The following is an 18,241-nucleotide window of genomic DNA, read 5'->3' on the forward strand; positions in this document are numbered from 1 at the left end:
GAAGTAGGAGCACCCGCTCAGCCCTTCAGAATCACCAGGCCACTGCTTAGGGATCCAGTCCCTTAGTATCAACTCCAGAGCAACAGAATGTCCGAATCATTCACATACAGATAATTCCAAACAGTTGAACTACCAACCTGTAACCATCAGAGTAAATTACCAGGGTGTCATGGCCACAATCATTTTTTTTCTTGATTCTGATAGACACAGCATTGATTGGCAAGGCTCCACACACCAGTTCACACATGAAACTCAGACAAAATAGATGTCAGTATTTGAAAATCGCTTGCAAGTATGCGTGTGGGCTTAAGAAATGAAAGACTATACAGAGTAAATGCAAATTTAGCATTTCCAGAAGCTAAATGGAATTCAGATGTGATGCAACATCGTTATGCATGTATTCAATGCCTCTGTGTTTAGAGGCAGTAGAAGTACGTTGTCTTGATGAAGAGAGTTGTATTCAAAATCCTTAAAGTGAGTTAAAAATCTGAGAAAATTGTTTTAAAAAAGGCATGGGTCTGAGATTAGAAATACGGGATCATTACAGATGCATATTTCAGTTTGATTATAAAAGAAAAAAAAAAAAAGGGTTCATTAAAAAAAATTGTTTATCATAGAAGCGTAGATTAGCAGGTTGGAAGGGACCTCAAGGATCATCTGGTCCAACTTTTCTTGGCAAAAGCACTGTCTAGACAAGTTGGCCCAGCACCCTCCAGCTGAATCTTGAAAGTGTCCAATGTTGGGGAACCCACCACCTCCCTGGGGAGATTATTCCAGTGGCCGATTATTCACACTGTGAAAAATTTTCCTCTTGTGTCCAACTGGAATGTCCCCAGCAGTAACTTGTACCCATAATGGAAGTTCTTTATGAAAGTAAATCACCTGGATATGTTTCAAGAAGGTCTGCATTGCAATTTGACTTTTCTAGTAAACTGGGAGGAACAGCTGTTTGCACAGCTGTGGGATACCCACTCTCTGCACTGGAAAGAATCACACAGCCAGGCTCCTGCATGAACCCTGCCTGGTCACACCCCCCGCAGGTACTGCACCCAACCAAGGTCAGGGTAACAGCACACCTGTGGCGCTGGCACCATCACAGCCCTGGAAGCTTTAAAGTTTGGGTATCTGTCGCTGCAGTAGGAAATGCTCTGGATTTCAAGACAAAGTAACGTAATTATATTGACACAGATACTCATTAGACTCATGCTAGAAGGAATTGAGGCTCTTGGGACTGTGCTTGTCTCCTTACCTCAGGAAGGAAAGGCTGATTCCTTTTTTTTTTTTTTTTTCTTTGTAGCTTCTGCTGTGGGACTAAAAGTTTTATCTGCAAAGTGGTTGCAGTGCAATCATCTTTTAAATCTCTAACATGAATCCGGCCTTGTTCATCCATAACCATTTAAGCAATAGGGAATTACTACTCACAACTACTCTATTGTGATAGTTGCACTTTACAACCTGAGGAATCCTCAGAAAAGACAGAACGATTTCCCCAGTGCAAGCTAAAAGGATGGGTGTCAAAACGAAGATGGGAAGAACCAAGCTCCTGCGGACCAGTGCTGCTGAATATGTCTCCCAAGGGAGGCTGGCAATCCCTTCCAGAACATTCCTGCCCACATCAACACACCCAAGTAGATGCTCAATGAAATCAACTGAGAAATATCCTTTGAACCCCCAAGCACCGACAAAAGCACAGTTAAACTTACTCCATGCAGTGCATATTTAAAAAATAAATAAAAAAATAATGGGCACACCTGTTACTTTCTCATTTATATCTGTTAAAAAGAAACAGTAACTGAGAGATTAAGTCCTCCCTCCATGATACGATGTAATACAAGATGATTGTGAAATATCAGGGGGTATAAAGGGTAGAAAATTCTAACCTGCCCAGCTGCCACCAAAATGCAGGTGCTCACGCAGCTCCTCCTCCTGCCTCTCTTTGCTGCTCTAGCTCTTGCAGAAGACAACTCAATAGAATCCACAGGTATGGAAATTTAAGTCTTTTTTTCATCTGTGAAATTTTATTAATTTTTGCACAATAGCTATTTTGTAGGCAACTGAATGGAAAAAAGTTAAACGTATCTCTAAAAGTGCATCTTATTTTAATGGACTGCTGCACAATAGTAACACCTGAATATGCCAGCAAGCGTTTAAAATAGTGAATAAAAATATTTCAATATATAATTCCCTACGGCAAATTTTTAACCTAAGAACTTGATTCTGAAGAGATTTTACTCTGGAATGGAAATTTGCAATTATAAATTAATACTGTACTGGACTAAAAGGAATAAAGTGACTTAACTGGGAAAAGGTTGCTTTTAAAAAGAGATTTCTTCATTTTTCCTTTGTTCAATAAGAAGCAACAAAGAGTTGTTTGTTGTTTGAATTGGGGTCACCATTCTGTGCTCGGATCAGCAATTCACCTGACTAACGGCGGGTAGCTACTGTAGGATAACGCAGTTATTGCTGCAGAGCCGCTCTAGTGGTGCCTGGCTACGCAACAGTCCAGAGGGACACAGAGGGAGGGTAGGGCTGACCTTGTAATGCTCTTGCAATTGGGAGGTTTCGTAGGTGATGAAAAAGGTCTCTCCTAAACATTTTTTTATCCCTCTGGAACTCATCAGAAAGTCTGACCTTTTTATTGGGGACTGCATACACTGTATAGGAAATCCTTCCTGCTCTTTCAGACCATTAATTTTAGATTTATACTAAAGTAGAAAGATTTTATGCTCAATCAGGTTTATAAACTTTCTCTAAAGTTTCCTATACAATGGCCATTACTGCAATTACTTCATAACTTATTTATTGATGTGATGTCCATCATGGTTGGTTTGTAGGGTTTTTTTTCAGAAGAGACCTGGGTTGAAGTCCAGGTAGTCCCACATCTGGAACCCAGAAACAGCCAAGAGCTCAGGCAAGCATACAGATACGAGCCTGCATAATACTTCCCCAGAACACACCAACAAATGTGGTTCAGGACTTCTGAAACAGATGAAATGCTATCTTTGTGCTTAATAGTTACCAAAGACTTTTTCCTGCATGGATTTGACCTGGTTTATGTTTCACTTTTACCATCCACATCACCCTGTAACAAAGACCCACATGCAAAGAGACAGTTCCTTTTGCTTCAAAACCACAACTTACTGGTTTTACTGCAGGCCACTGAATTACTATACTGGAAGATAATATCCCATATTAACCCTCTCCATGAATTTATAGACCTCTAGTATCTCCTTTACTCCCCAGTTCTCCCCTTTCCAACCTTAAATGCTTCAGTCCCTTTACTTACTCCTTGCCTGGAATCTATTCTGAACTTTTGATCAACTTCATTGCCATTTTCTGAAGCTTTTCCTCTTTAGCAGTACCCTTTAAAAGATGAGAGAATCAGAATTGTATGCAGCAGTAAATATACAGTAATGCTACACATAAGTCCTTTAGAAGGTCAAATCTGAAAAGTCTGTGATTTTCTGGGCATAGGTTCCCAAACTCAAGTCAAGCGCTGAATCTCAGAACTGGATTCAGTGATCTTTAGGAACTCAGTGCAGGGGAAAGACCAGAGGCTTGAAGTCCTTTTGTGTTGACAAACCTTGCTGCAGAAAGCTGCTGAGGTATCCTGTATCACTTGGCATTTCCAGATTTGCCATTAGATTCATCTGTGATATGTGGTCCCCTAACTCCCCTTTTCTCTGCTACTAGGAAAATGAGGATAAAATGTACTTTCTAAAATTCTTTTACTATTTGATTCTTCAGGTTTCATAAACTGTGGTAATAGAAATTGTTAAAAAAGTACATTTTGCACATCTGTTCTCTAATGGACTGTCCCAGAGTCTTTGCATGGTGGAGGATGAAACATTACTGCAAAAGAACACTTGATATCCTTGCAAGCTGGTTTTTGTTGTTGCTGTTCTTCAACAGGTGTACCTCGCTGTGGTGCTTCACTTCATGAGCTGAACAAAGTATTAAGCATTGAACTGAATGCAAATGCAAACTGCGTCTGGCAAATTCAGAGGAATACAAATCAAACAATTAGGCTCCTTTTCTCTCATTTTAAGTAAGTATTTCTTCCAGATGCTCTTGTACAGTTTCATTCTATTAGAATACAGCGCAGAAAAATATTGCCTCCAAATACTTCTCTGTATTCAATCAGTGTTGTGGACTCCAGTAATTCACAGAATGGTTTGGGTTGGAAGGGACTTTAAAACACATCCAGTCCCACCCCCCTGCCCCGGACAGGGCCACCTTCCACCAGCCCAGGTTGCCCAAAGCCCCGTCCAACCTGGCCTTAAACCCTTCCAGGGAGGGGGCAGCCACAGCTTCTCTCGGCAACCTGTGCCAGGGCCTCACCCCCCTCACAGGGAAGAATTTCTGCCTTAGATCTCATCTAAATCTCCCCTCTTTCAGCTTAAAACCATGACCTCTCACCCTATCCCCACACCCCTGATGACGAGTCCCTCCCCCCTTTCCCGCAGCCCCTTTCAGCCCTGGGAGGCCGCTCTAAGGTCTTCCCGCAGCCTTCTCTTCTCCAGCTGAACCCCCCAACTCTCTCAGCCTGTCCTCACAGGGGTGCTCCAGCCCCCCCAGCATCTCCGTGGCCTCCTCTGGCCCCGCTCAAGCAGGTCCATGTCCTTCTGCTGTTGGTGCCCCAGAGCTGGACCCAGCCCTGCAGGGGGGTCTCACAGAGCGGAGCAGAGGGGGAGAATCCCCCCCTCGCCCTGTGCCCACCCTGCTCTGGGTGCAGCCCAGCACACGGGGGCCTTTCTGGGCTGCCAGCGCACGTTGCTGGCTCACAGTCAGTCTTCCATCCACTGATACCCCCAAGTCCTTCTCCTCGGGGCTGCTCTCCAGCCACTCCTCGCCCAGCCTGGATTTGTGCTGGGGATTGCCCCGACCCATGGGTAGGACCTTGCCCTTGGCCTTGCTGAACTCCATGGGGTTTGCATGTCCCACCTCTCCAGCCTGTCCAGGTCCCTCTGGATGGCACATCCCTTCCCTCCAGCGTGTCACCGCACCACACAGCTCGGGGTCGTGGGTGAACTTGCTGAGGGTGCCTCGATCCCACTGTCCATGTCGCTGACAAAGATGTTAAACAGCGCCGGTCCCAACACCCACCCCTGAGGATGCCACTCCTCTGCATATCTATCAGTGAGCTTAGGTAGTTCTCACTGTTTTTTCAATAGATTTGCTCCTTCTTCAAGCTGTGAAACAGAAAGTATTAAAGTATATGATGGTCCCTCAACTAATTCACCTCTTCTTGGACAAGTATGTAACGACACTGATGCAGTCCCAGTACTTCAATCATCTACAAACAGTTTAACTTTTCTCATAACAACAAACTCCGTGGCTTTCACACGAAACTTCTTTGTCTTCTATTACTTCTTTTCACCAGAAACAAGTAAGTCATTAAATACCATTTTAATTGCATCATTAAAAGAAATTTTTCCATTAAGAGGAAGTTTTGGACTGCAGTTAGCTACTATTAACAGAATCTTTAACTAGTCTCACTCAGTTCTTCTGGCCTTAGAGAATGGTGTGGGGAAAAATCAGTGAAAGGAAAGATGCAGCAAAACAACAGTGCAGTTGCACAGAGCTTAAAAAGTTACATTTTACTCGGATAAATGACTGCAAAGACAGCATTAGGGGACTCTACTTTTACTTACAGGTTTCTACTAAATTAACTCAGTTTGTAAATATTATAGCATTTACCCAGAAAGAGAAATTAGTCAAAACTTCTGCTGAGTACAACTCACAGAAGTCAGGCTTTTCACTGAACAAGCTCCTTACATTTTTTCCTTACAGAATAGCTTGAACAAAATCAGTCTTTGCTTGCAACCAGTTCCTTTGCTTCTGCTGATAAGTGGCATGACATTAAACTCTTAAAAGCTTCAATTTTACAGAGTAGTTAACACATCCCAGTTTATGCTGCTTCAGCGTTTAACTTTGCTACTGAAAAATCAGGCCTTATTTATAGTCTACATTCGTCTTTCTGAGGTTTCCACTCACTTGATTTTATTTTGCCCTTATCTATCAAGTAAAATCTCTCTCAAACTTGTAGATTTTGCACTTCCATAGAGGTCCTGACTGAGGAAGGCCTCATAGATTTCTCTAACATAAAGTCTCTTTTCTTTTGGTTGGCGTAGTATCTTCATTAGCAGTTTTTCAAGATGGCACCGAATTTACCTGAAATGTAGATATATTGCCCACAGTATCAAAGCTAACTCATCTACAGCCATCTCAGGTGTCATTACACTGTGCCTCATGGATATCCCATAGTGACAACAGGCTTCATTTTGTAACATCCAGCTGACCTAAAATCCTCTATAAAAAGTTCTACCTTTAGTACCTTTAATCATTTCCAAAGGAACAGAAACATAAAGAAATAATCCTGCTGGTGACATACCTTTAGATCTTTAATTTATGTTTTATGGCTCATTATGTATACTATTATGTTACCAATATATCTATTATTCTTTCAGAAATTGAAAATTGTGGGGGACAATTGACTGGTCCTAACGGGACACTTACCAGCCCCAACTACCCAGCAGCCTACCCTGAATTTACGTACTGTGTCTGGCACATAAAAACAGCAAAAAACTCGAAGATAAACTTACAGTTCCAGGATTTTTTGTGAGTAAATGCCCTAACGCTCTATTACTCTTTTTTTTTCATTCCTTTTAAAGGTATTACTTTAAACACAGGAACCAGAAGTGCTTTCAAGCTTTTAGCTATACACTTTTAAAACAAATATGCTTTGCTGACTCTTACGATAAAGTAACTGCAATGTGTTTCACATCACTATACATTACCCTATAGCTACTGCAGTGCAAGTGACTAAACCATGAGGTGTAGGTCCATTTTAAGCTAGCCTGAATGATCAGAATTTAAAACCATAAGTAAAGCTTTTGATACATAAGGAACAGGTTTAAAACCATCATGTGCACTGTTAATTGCAGTTTAGAACTAAGGGTCGAAAGAATAAAGCAAATATTGCCTAAAGCACATCTTCCTCAGTATTGCTGGCCTTTGGGAAAAAATTGCACAGCACTGGCTTAAGTATTTCCAAGCATAAATGCTAATGGATGCATTTTCATAAGGAAACCACACTGGCATGGGCTTCCCTGACCCACAGAGCTCTATCAGGGCTGGTTGCCCATATGTAGTGGGCTGATAGCCCATTTTCTGGCTTCCCCTGCAGCAGCTGACACCGTGCATGAAGGGAAGTCTCAAGAACAAGGGAATTTGAAGGGCAGTATCTTCAAGAACACATCCTGAGGTATTCAGACTACAGAATGCTGTATAAGAATTCCGTATGAAACGCAGAGGATTCTATAGGAAATCATTACCTTAACCACTGCCCTCTGAGATGAACTCTGCAGTGCGGTCTGTGTTCTCACCAGTCCTGAGAGCAGCTCTCATGCAGGCTGACAAAAAGGGGCAAAAGCCTTCCTCTGGTGACATACACAACAGGTTTCAGAGGTCCACAGAACTCAAACCGTACACTTTAAAAGGTCTTTAAGATACAGGATTATTTATACATATATATATATATATGCATTTGAAGGTGTGGTTATTTTTAGTAAATAAGCAGCAATCAATACATACAGTATCAGAGCTATAAAAGCATAGCTGATTCAGCTTCTGTCCAGCTATAGCAAAACGTTTGTTATTTCACTGGGAGCAGAATCCTGCTCCTAAGTATTTCTTGCCTTTAAGAGTTTTTCATATTTTATTTGGTTTTAGTAATGTCCATTTACGTATTCATTTATTCTCCATTCGCTTATTTCAGCTGATGGGAATTCACCACTTTATCTGCACTGGATCCTCTATCCAGTATGACCAACGTTGTCTTTACTCAGATTACCCTGTAATTATCTTTTCTCTGTCTACAGCCTGGAACTAGATCAAAACTGCCGATTTGACTTCACAGCAGTCTATGATGGCCTCACCACTAACACCGGCTTAATAGGAAAAGTATGTGGTCGTGCTCAGCCTGCATTTGAATCTTCTTCAAATGTTATGACAGTTGTTCTGTCTACAGACTATGCCAACTCCTACAGAGGATTTTCTGCCCGGTATACCAGCATTCCGCTGCCAGGTCCTGTGGAGCCTGACAGTAAGTACACAGGATGCTGTTTCTTATTCTCACGTATGATTCTTGCCTTCCCTTATAAATATCAAAAAGAACTGATGGCCGATATTGAGGATTTAAGCCTTTTTTATTGGTTGTCAGTAACCCTCTTTACATGCAAAAATCCCACATTATTCTCACCTATGTTATTACCTGACCCAACTGCAAAAGAAAGCTTATTCTTTCACTTTTTGGTCCTTTCTCTGGCTGGCACCACTACAAACCTGAGGTTTTTTCCTTCTTTTGGACAAAGCAGGCACTGTCACCATCCTAAAGATATCAACTTTTTTTTGACTGGTTAATTTAAATGTTTTTGTTCCCTGAGATACTCAGGAAAATAGTCTGCACTGGTTAGTCCAACATGGTTTATGTGTGTTATAATTTCCCTTCCCCCAGAGCTGGACCATTCCCCTTACTGTCTCCATGTTTGCATGCCCAACTTCTCATTAACTGAGGTAGAAAAGGAGCTTCTAATGCCTTGATGTCTGCCATAAATCAATCTCTCCACCCTCCATTCTGTACTAGCACTTTGACTCCTTTTCCCTTTTATTAAGGCTGCATTTCACTCTGTGTTACTGTGATTAAATTTTCAGCATGAGTTTTCCATGGTTTTGCTTATCTAACATTTCTGAAGTTGAGCATGAAAGTTTCTTCCAACTTCTGCATGACCTCAAATGTGCAGGCGCTGTTTCAGACTGACAGATCAAGAGCCACACAACTGCTTCATGGATCTAGACCAAGTGAGAAATGACTGCAGTAGCTTGTGGTAATGTGTTTGTGGTTTTTTCCTCTTTCAATGGCAGCATTCCTTACATGCTCTTCAGACAGCATGAAAATTGTTCTGAGCAAGTCTTACCTGGCCTCCCTTCGTTATAATGAAACTCACCTGCAGCTGAATGATCCATCTTGCAGGCCCGTTGTAACAGAGTCGGTGATCTTTTCCTTCCCATTAGCCAGCTGTGGAACAACTAAAAAGGTAAATGGGGGAAAAAATGTTACATGGGGAAGCTAACAATAGCTTATGAATGACGAGAGCTTCTAAAAACAGCTCATAAATAGCATGTGAATAAGCCAACAGATTTGCTTTCACTACACTCATCCCGTTGTCTGTTTTCAGTCTTGAAGTAGAACATTCTTCCTCTTTAAGGACCTGACAAGCAATGAGCCTTTCCAAGGAAGTCCAGGAGAATCCACACAAATTAACCCCCAATGTTTCATTCCCTTTCCAATCCAGGTTATTAGAAGTAGCACATTAGGTACTTAAACATTCTCTGCAAGTGGTACAGCTGGCACTTATCCTGGAGTCACAAGGAAAGGGGAAAAAACCCCAAGGTGTGAAGATTCCCAAGAGCTAGTTCATAGCATCGTTCTGATAAGGGTGACTGAAGTGTAGCTTTGGTAGCTTCCACACTCCATGCAGTATTTCTTAACCTTTTTGCTGCATGGGTTGGTTCAGTGTTTTGGAAAAACAAAATAAAACAAAAACAGGAGGGGTGTTGACAATGGGTTTTTTGATTGAAACCTGTTTCACATTTCAAAGGTATCTTGAGCCTCTGATAAGCATAGCTGGGCAGCTTTTTAACTTCAGTAAATTGCTTTCAACTGCACTGCTCATATAATTGCACCTGAGCACTTCCTACAATTCCTTTTACAGGATGAAGGTCACAGCATCACTTACACCAACATCGTATCCCTCTCTGCAACTGGCACCATTATCACCCGTCAAAAGAGCATAGAGATTATTGCAAAATGCAAAATGGAAAACAATTCAACCTTAGAAGTCATTTACATAACGAAAAATAATATAATCCAAAACACAACTGCTGTGGGAAGATACAAAGTTAGCATGTCATTCTACGATACAGATTCATTCTCCAAGCCTGTACGTCAGTCCCCGTATTATGTCGACTTGAACCAAACTCTTTTTGCTCAAGTCAGTCTTCATTCCACTGACCCAAATCTTCTGGTGTTTGTCGATAGCTGTATAGCATCTCCACAACCTGATTTTGGATCACTAACGTATGACTTAATCAGGAGTGGGTAAGACTATTTTATGACTAACCCCTAATATGTGAGGAAATACAATCTAAATGTCAGCCATAGTTCTTTTATTTTTGTCTCTCTTCCACTTAGCTTTAGTAGACTCTGGTTGGAAGTTAAATTTCTATGAAATTTAAAGGCATTACATAAACAGAGCTAAAAAAAATGAGCACCACATTGCACTGGGGAGAGGAAAAAAGCACATCATTTTATGCCCACATGTAAAAATAATTCCCTACTTAAATGCTGTGGTTATAGTTAATAGTTAGCAAGAATGATTATTGTACATGGACTGTAACAGCTCTGTAAATTCTGTTGCAGCTGCAATAAAGATGACACCGTGGTAACTTACCCACCACTTGAACACTATGGAAGATTCAAATTTAATGCCTTCAGGTTCCTTCGGAGCTTTGCATCAGTTTACCTCCAGTGTGATATTTTAATTTGTGACAGCAAAACCACAAAGTCTCGCTGTACCGAAGGCTGCATCTCCAGGCAAAAAAGAGCTATTTCTTCATACACATGGAAAACTAATACAGTAGTAGGTCCCATCCGCCTGAAAAGAGATCTCAGGTCTGCTGATCACCCAGGTAAGGGTAATACATAAGTTAAGAATCTGATTAAGCTCTTCCTTGGTGTAAAGCTGTTATCTTCGTTCTGCTAATGAAATGTGAGCTACACTAGTTCAAAACTAGTGTGGTATCAGAGCAATGAGCTCAACAGTTTGTGCTTTGAGATCACAGATGTACTTTTCAAAGTGACAGACTGATAAATCTTTTGGATTAGGGGGGATTTGAAGGAGAAAAAGCAGTGCTTACTCCTAGTTATAGAACTAGTGTATGTGGAATCTGACTTTGTATTCAGAAAAAGTTATGAACAGCAAGAGAATAATTCAGATTTTCAAATGTGACATTTTTTGAGGCATACACAGGGACTAGGGCTCACTTCTCAAGGCCACAGACTACTTATCACAGTCAGGCCTCGTTACAACCTTTGTATCTTCTAAGAGTCCACTCACTCAGTTTTTTGTTGGTACTAGAGAAAAGCTATGCCAGAGGATAAACATAAACGCCTTCTTCCAGGCTAGGCTGAATCTTCACACTGTATGTATTGTCTATTAGAATAAAAATATGAAGAGGACAGCCAGTGGAGCAGATATCAGAAGCACCACACGTTCAAATTAGAGCTGCAAAGCTGGTTCTAAGTGCCCCAATCTGCCATACTCTTCAGCACAATTTGCAGTCAGCTCTACAGTGGTCCAGAGAAGCAAGAGCTAACGTAGAAAGGACTGAAAAATATAGAAAAAAACTATTTTAAAGAGCTTGTATTGCAACTCCCACTGCACCCATCATTCCAACTTTTCTGAGCACAATGCTTCACCTGAGAAAAGCACAGTGTGCCACACACTTTCAGGAGTCAGATCGAAGAACTGCTTAGCATTAATCATGCTCTGAATAGTAATAAACATTTGCTTCCTTTTAAAAATAATTAGTAACCTCTTTGAACTCTAGCACAATTTTAAACATGCTCCCATTTATTTCAATAGTAAAAGATTTTGCATCTATATGCTAGAAACCAGACACATGTATAATGTGAAAAGGCTTCAAGGGCAAATAGATCACACCCAATGTATTATAAAACATAGATTAATGCTCATAGTATCTTTCATGATTTACAGAAAATCATGATTTTTACCAAGGACCAGCTAGTAAACCATTAGAAGTGACAGGGTTAGAATCATGAGTTTCTTCTTTGCCCAGCTTTGCTTCAGCCATGTCTCCCATCTATCCAGTTACAAAGATAACAGAAGCACTGCTTGGCAGAAATCTGGCTGCAGCAATACCAAAGAATTTGTTAAGATTGCAAAGCTCTTCTGCACAGCTGTTTTATTCCAAATTTTTACAACTCTTCAGTACTATAGATTCAGAATTTGAAGTTGGTGTGGGTCAACTCCTCAGAGCCAAAATATTTGAAGAAAGGCTTATTTTTCATTGAAATCACATGGTATTCAAAACTTTAAACATCCCACTTAATTTTTTCCTCCACACAGAATCCTTCACTAAAGCAGATGCTGAAGAAACCCTGAACCTGCAACAATACAGCTTCTACACTCTTTCATTTGTGGCTTTAATTTCAAATATTATCATTGTGGTAACTGTGATACTAAAATATCACAAACATCAAGCAGGATACAGCTACCAAAAAATCCAGAGCTCCTATTAACTACTTCAAGATATTCTGAATTTGTGTCAACTTCTACTCAGATCTGTCACCCAAGTAGGAGAGAGAAAAAAACCCAAACCAATCAAAAAATCAATAAACTAAAAGCCTTGGAACACGCAACAATGCTTGGAAACATATTCCAACGCTTTTTGTAATTAAAAAAATCCTCTCAACGTAGTACTGTATCTTATATCACTGAGTTGAAAAAGCCTGTGTCTACCTCAGGGTGTTGCTTAAAATTCATCTAAAAACTGACTTCACAGGTGTAAAGTACAAGATTTTTTTTTCTTCAAAAAAAGTGACCTAAATTATCTTTTTATCTTTTTCAATCACTTTGCACCTGGCACAACTTAAGCTGAGGGACAAGTGCAAGATGTCTGTTCAAAGCAAATTATCCTTTCTTCAAAAATCTACTCCTGGGGGTTGCTACCATCAAGATCTGACAGTCTTCAAAAGACATCAGTTTTTCTGGAGAAAGAGAAAACATTAGATAGATTAGGTAAAGATACCAGATTGTATGTGCTTATACTGCTAGTTGAGTCACACTTGTTTCCCCATTGATAGCTTTTGCTCAAAGCATTTTAAGACACCAAATAAAACCAACACCTGTGCACCCAACTTAGGAGTTTGCCATTCAGTCCTTACACGGTCCAAGTTAAACAGCATACCCCAGAATTCAAAAAGCAATAAACAGAATGAAGTATGAAGCCTGACCTTCCACAAAAGAGTGACTTTGACTCCCATTTCCATCTCCCAAAATGACAGCAGAACTGATCCCAACAGGTTAAATTAAATACGATGCACTAAGGCTACATCTCTGGCCTAAGGTTGGTGAAGTGCAGCAGATCCTACCTACTCCAGCACGTTCTATCGGACAACAAAGTCCCCTTCAGAGGGCCGATGAATGAAGTACCTCTATTTCTTCAGGTAATGAAACATGGACACATACAAGTCTGCTAAGCACCCCTTCATTTCAGTTGTTCCTGCATGACTCCATTCATTTAGGAGGGAAAAGTTTAATTAGTCTTGTTTTAGATATCGCTTAAGGATCCTAGATTCCTAGCTTAGGCATCTACACAGCCAGCAAGGCTTTCAAAGAACCCAGGCTGGGCTTCAAGTCAGCCTGTCTCTCTAAACCTGGCTCCTTAAACAGTTTAAGTTAGGCAACGCCAGTACTACCCTTCCTCTTACAGATGGGAGTATTAAACATCTTTAACAGGAGTGCCATTAAGATAAGCCAAAAACATAAAGAAACTACATTCTGTTCTACTGGTAGCATGTTACCCATCAAAAACCAAGACAACAACAAAGTGAAATGATTACACATAGGTAAAAGCTGTAATTCGGTTTATTTAGATTACTGATCCATGGTTGAAATTGAAACTGGGGAACTGTTTCATACGGCATTTTAGCAATGCTCTTTAAATAAATAAGCCACAAAGGGCATACAAAATTCTTGTATTTAGGAAAACACACACATTCTTATGATCTTTCATAAAACAACTGTGTACAATGTGGATAGAATTACAGTAACAAAATGCAAGTCAACAACACTGAGGGTTTTTTTTTTTTTACAGTTATAACTCCATAAATACTAAGCTTGGTAAAGTATAGTTGCCCTTAAAGTACTTACATTGAAGTCCTGTATCTATATACATCTATCTCTCTCCATTAGAGAACCCTTCGTTAGAATCATAGCGTGCTTGTGAAATTTTGTTTGGCTTTGAGTTCTGAACCAAGTCCATTAAGAGAACCATTTTATTATCTATATGTGTTTGAAGAGCCTGGATTTGGCAATCAATATAGTCCATTAGTTTTCTCTCCATCAGATCCATATTTTTTGAGATGATCTTTTCCAAATAGGAGCAAATGGGCTGTTGTTCTACTCTGTGAAAAGAGCAAATAAAAGAGTAAGTACAACCTATTTCTTAATGACAAGGGGCATGATAGAGATGATCTGGGCACTTGAACTTCTTTTAAATGTAAAATTCTCATTTATTAGACAATAAACCTTGGAAGGTATTAGCTTTTTAAGCGTAAGTGAAATACCTTGCCTGCTTACCACATTTTAAATCTCAAAAATTTTTACATGCTACAGTATATAGTCATCATCTTTCAGCCTGATTTTTCTAAAGGCTCAATTACGCATTAGACAGCTTAGCTACACATAACAAAACCCATACAACTCTACTATATGCACAGATTCAAACTGTCAGTACAGCAGACTTCATTCTTCTCAGCTAAAGCATTTCAAGAGTTACACAAACCATCTCATTTTTTATTTTCGCATCTGCAGGCTCTGTTAGAACGCAGATTCCTAGACAACATTCCCATGTCTCACCAATTCCACTATCGTTACTTAGTTATCAAACTACTACTACGAAGTTTGCATTGTAAATGCCAGCAAACGAGGAGGAACAGTAAAGATTGGTGGGATGAAACACGCAAAGTACAGCAGAAAGATTGTGGCACATAGTGTGAAGAGATAAGAATTTAGAAGGTAGAAGTAGTCAAAATGAAAATGTAGTAACAGATGAGAAAAACAATGTGTATGAATTACAGAAAAAATAAACTTTTTTTAAAATCATAAAAGGTGAAAGAGGCAAAAGACACAGTTTAGTAACAACAAATGATGTGATTTCTCAAAAAAAACCTCCTATACTCAAGCAGTTCATCTGAAAAATTAATTCTAATCGTGTTCATTGCCACACAACCTCCAAAACCACTTCATTTTAAAATTTGCTATTGCTTTTAAGCCAATAAAATGCTTACATTATGTATTTTATTTTTTAAATTTGTCAATAAATGCAGTCAAACTACTACTTTAATAAGTGTACCAAACTGAACTTACCCAATGCACTGAATGCCTTCCTCTTTAGTCACTGCATTTTTACCATAATGCCTATCGCCATCTTTTAGCCGAAGATGATTTACCTGACTACATAAGTTTCGAAGAAAAGGAAGAAGCACCTGTGGATTAGCTACATTTGGGGTTTTGCTCACTTGTTCCTGTATATGCAAAGATCCGATGACTTTAAAATCATTTCTGAGGTCAACTGTATTTTGCTGGGTAGTAAGTCTTTCAGACTCAAAAGCATTCCCTCTTTCAGGCACCTGTGCGTTCCGATCATGACTTATTTTTAAGTCTTCATATACTGTTTCACTTGTTAAGTGATTTTTAACAGGCAAAGGTTCACTGGCTGAGTGATCTAATGACGTCTGAACAGCTGCACTGCGCAATCCATCTGCTGCCTCACCCCCAAAGTCTGAGTTTTTCCCAAAGATCCAATTAAGTTTGTCTCCAAGAGGTAAACTGTTCTGATGGAAAGAAAAACAATACAATTAAGTATTAAAATATACTGGAAATTATACAATAATAGTAGATACTTTATAACTCTGTATTCTACAAGTGTAGTGCAAAGATTTTACAAGTAGTTTTGAATTATATTCTTACGGAAAAGCACAGGAAAAGATTTTCCCTGTACATACTATGTGTTAATTATCTTGTCAGTCTCCAAGTAACAAAATAGTTTTACTGACTTAATTTTTACCATGCTATGTCCCCATGACTGAACGTTATTAACATCAGATGGACTCAGGATTCTGTTGAAATAGCCTGCTTTGCAGGATGAGGATCTAATTCAAATAAATGCTCTGTAAGAGCATGTTCCCTTTAGCTGAAGAACGGTCAGTGTTAGGTTAATGGTTGGACTAGATGATCTTCAAGGTCTTTTCCAAACTAGACTGTGATTCTGTGAAGGCGACATGCTTTTAATAACCATAAAGGAGACAAACCAGCCCATTTACCTACACCCTAAACATTACAGGGAACATGCCTACCACCCTTGACAAGCAGTGACAGTGGAAATGAACAGAAAGCATAGGATGGCAGTGAAGTTTAAAATGACTATACAGAGTTCTTAACTCTGGACTTGGCATATGCACAGTGATTCCTCAAGTACACCATCTTTATTCATTGCGCTCATTCAAGGGTGGCAATAGCTAAACCAGCATTAAAATGGCAGAAAGCATGGGTTAAAAGAATCTCATCCGAAATCTTTTTCACCGAATCAGTTTAGAACACGCTTGACTGTTACAGAAGGCAAGGTCACAGATCAGTACTACTTATGTTTATGTAAAAGCAGAGCGACTTACTTTCTGCTGACATCGGACCATGTCCATGAGTTGCTGAGCACCTGGAGACAACTTAGATCCCATAGATTCCATTATAGTTTGCACTCTGTCTAGATCTATGCTTGAGCCTAGTAGAGGAAAATCAGTTGCTAGTTTTGCAGACACTGTTTTCACTTGTACAATTATTTTACTGATGAGTACTCTCTGTTTCTCACCAATGGAGAGCAGCTATTGCAAGAAGGAAAAAAAATACTTCAATTAGGAAGAAAATAGTTTTGTGTTTTCTTTGTATGTATGGGACAATGCATTATTCTTTGAGTCGTGGGAACAACAATGCTGAACTCTTTTCCAGAGAAATTAAGCCGATTTCTCCTTTCTATTACTCTTTGGAAAATTCTGACTGGAACAGAGGTGCCTACATGACCCAAAAATAAGGCTTTGATCGTCTAAGCACTTAAGAGCAGTGGTCATACAGATTTTCATGAGGTTATTTAACCACATCAGAGTGGACAGTTCTAATTACATAGCAACTGTTGATTCATCTGCAGTTTATCTGGTTTACGAACTTTTTTCCCCCTCTAAGACTATATTATATCCCTTATATAAAGTTTCGTAAAAAGAAAACTGCGATACAAATTATGAAGAATTCTGCTATCAAGACAAAGCACCATCTAACAGATTTTCAAATGATTACATGAAGTGATGAAGTGTATAAAAACAATTATTTTGACTATGAGCAATGCAGTTTAGTCAATTAAGTGATTAAAAAAGGCAGGGAAAAATAAAACAATTCTGTTCAACTTCCTACCTTAATTCTACAGGAGGCTGCAGGGCATTCGAACTTAAGGTACTTTTTGTATAAAGTCACCTGTTCGGTTTCGCTAGAAAAATAAAATAAAAGACTTGTGACATCACTGTATGAAGTATTTCAGTAGAAATAACTCTGTATCAGTAAATATTTCGATAAAAAACAAGGCTGACTGGAACATATTTCGAATTGGTATAGCAGTTTTAATGCTTGTATTGAATCTCATCAGATATATATATGTAAAAAAGGATTTGTATGTGTACGTACATTAGCTACCAGAGAAGCTTTTGAGGTTCTGAACGTTATACACACAGTAAATATTTAGGTAAGAAACAAGACTAAATAGAAACTACTTCTAATATGGTATGCAGTTTTAATGCTTGTATTGAATCTTATCGGATACGTATGTAAGAAAGGATTTGTACGCGTACATACATTAGCTACTAGAGAAGCTTTTGAGGTTCTGAACGTTATTCACACAGCTTTCCTGAGGCTCCGAGTCAGCTGTTTTAATTCAGCTAATTAAACAGCAGATGTGCCATATAATGACTTAAAAACAAAAGATAAGACATTATGTTAATTCCCTCAGCAAAGTACAGAAGGAAGTACTGGAAGGGGAAAACAAATCCTTTTTTATTATTATTTTCTCTCTTGTTCTTAAAAGTGTGAGATGACTAAGTAGCAAAGAGACAATTGATCTTTTGGTAAAGATCAGCTAAGAGACCTGTTGAAGAGCTAAGCAGATCTGCTGCCCAGCAAGATCAAACTACACAGAAAGTTACAGCTGCCTTAACTCCTTCTGTAGTAAAGCACTTTACAACTTACTATTAGCTTCGCTAATTACAAAAGAACAAGTAACCACCATAACTGCAGCCTTATTATCTTCATCAGAGAAAGTTTTGTGCACGCCAGCA

General features: G+C 39.4%; 2 protein-coding genes across 2 annotated transcripts; one reads left to right on the forward strand and one right to left on the reverse strand.

Moving 5' to 3' along the window:
- Positions 1-1,899: 1,899 nt before the first annotated feature.
- On the forward strand, positions 1,900-10,786 carry CUZD1 (CUB and zona pellucida like domains 1). The gene is made up of 8 exons (XM_026851555.1): positions 1,900-1,981; positions 3,913-4,048; positions 5,175-5,389; positions 6,471-6,621; positions 7,884-8,107; positions 8,926-9,098; positions 9,777-10,162; positions 10,484-10,786. The coding sequence occupies exons 1-8, from the start codon at positions 1,900-1,902 to the stop codon at positions 10,767-10,769; spliced, it is 1,653 nt and encodes a 550-aa protein (XP_026707356.1). The 3' UTR covers positions 10,770-10,786.
- Positions 10,787-13,718: 2,932 nt separating this feature from the next.
- Positions 13,719-17,508, reverse strand: C6H10orf88 (chromosome 6 C10orf88 homolog). The gene is made up of 5 exons (XM_026851557.1): positions 17,501-17,508; positions 17,328-17,400; positions 16,541-16,747; positions 15,237-15,703; positions 13,719-14,272 (listed from the first exon to the last, which is right to left on the reverse strand). Exons 1-5 carry the CDS (start codon positions 17,506-17,508, stop codon positions 14,044-14,046), a joined length of 984 nt encoding a protein of 327 aa, XP_026707358.1. The 3' UTR covers positions 13,719-14,043.
- Positions 17,509-18,241: the final 733 nt, after the last annotated feature.

This window comes from Athene cunicularia (genome assembly GCF_003259725.1).
Source record: "Athene cunicularia isolate RWA chromosome 6 unlocalized genomic scaffold, athCun1 chr6_part1, whole genome shotgun sequence".
Taxonomy (NCBI): Eukaryota; Metazoa; Chordata; class Aves; order Strigiformes; family Strigidae; genus Athene; species Athene cunicularia.

Bases quoted from the DNA above. Each gene is read 5' to 3' on its own strand.
- C6H10orf88 (XM_026851557.1), bottom strand. The intron at 16,748-17,327 runs GTAGGAAGTTGA...TTCTTGCAATAG, and splicing joins CAGCCTCCTGTAGAATTAAG to CTGCTCTCCATTGGTGAGAA. The intron at 14,273-15,236 runs GTAAGTTCAGTT...CTCTTTTCACAG, and splicing joins GAAGGCATTCAGTGCATTGG to AGTAGAACAACAGCCCATTT.
- CUZD1 (XM_026851555.1), top strand. From the start codon at position 1,900: ATGCAGGTGCTCACGCAGCTCCTCCTCCTGCCTCTCTTTGCTGCTCTA. The intron at 1,982-3,912 runs GTATGGAAATTT...GTTCTTCAACAG, and splicing joins CAACTCAATAGAATCCACAG to GTGTACCTCGCTGTGGTGCT. The intron at 10,163-10,483 runs GTAAGACTATTT...ATTCTGTTGCAG, and splicing joins TATGACTTAATCAGGAGTGG to CTGCAATAAAGATGACACCG.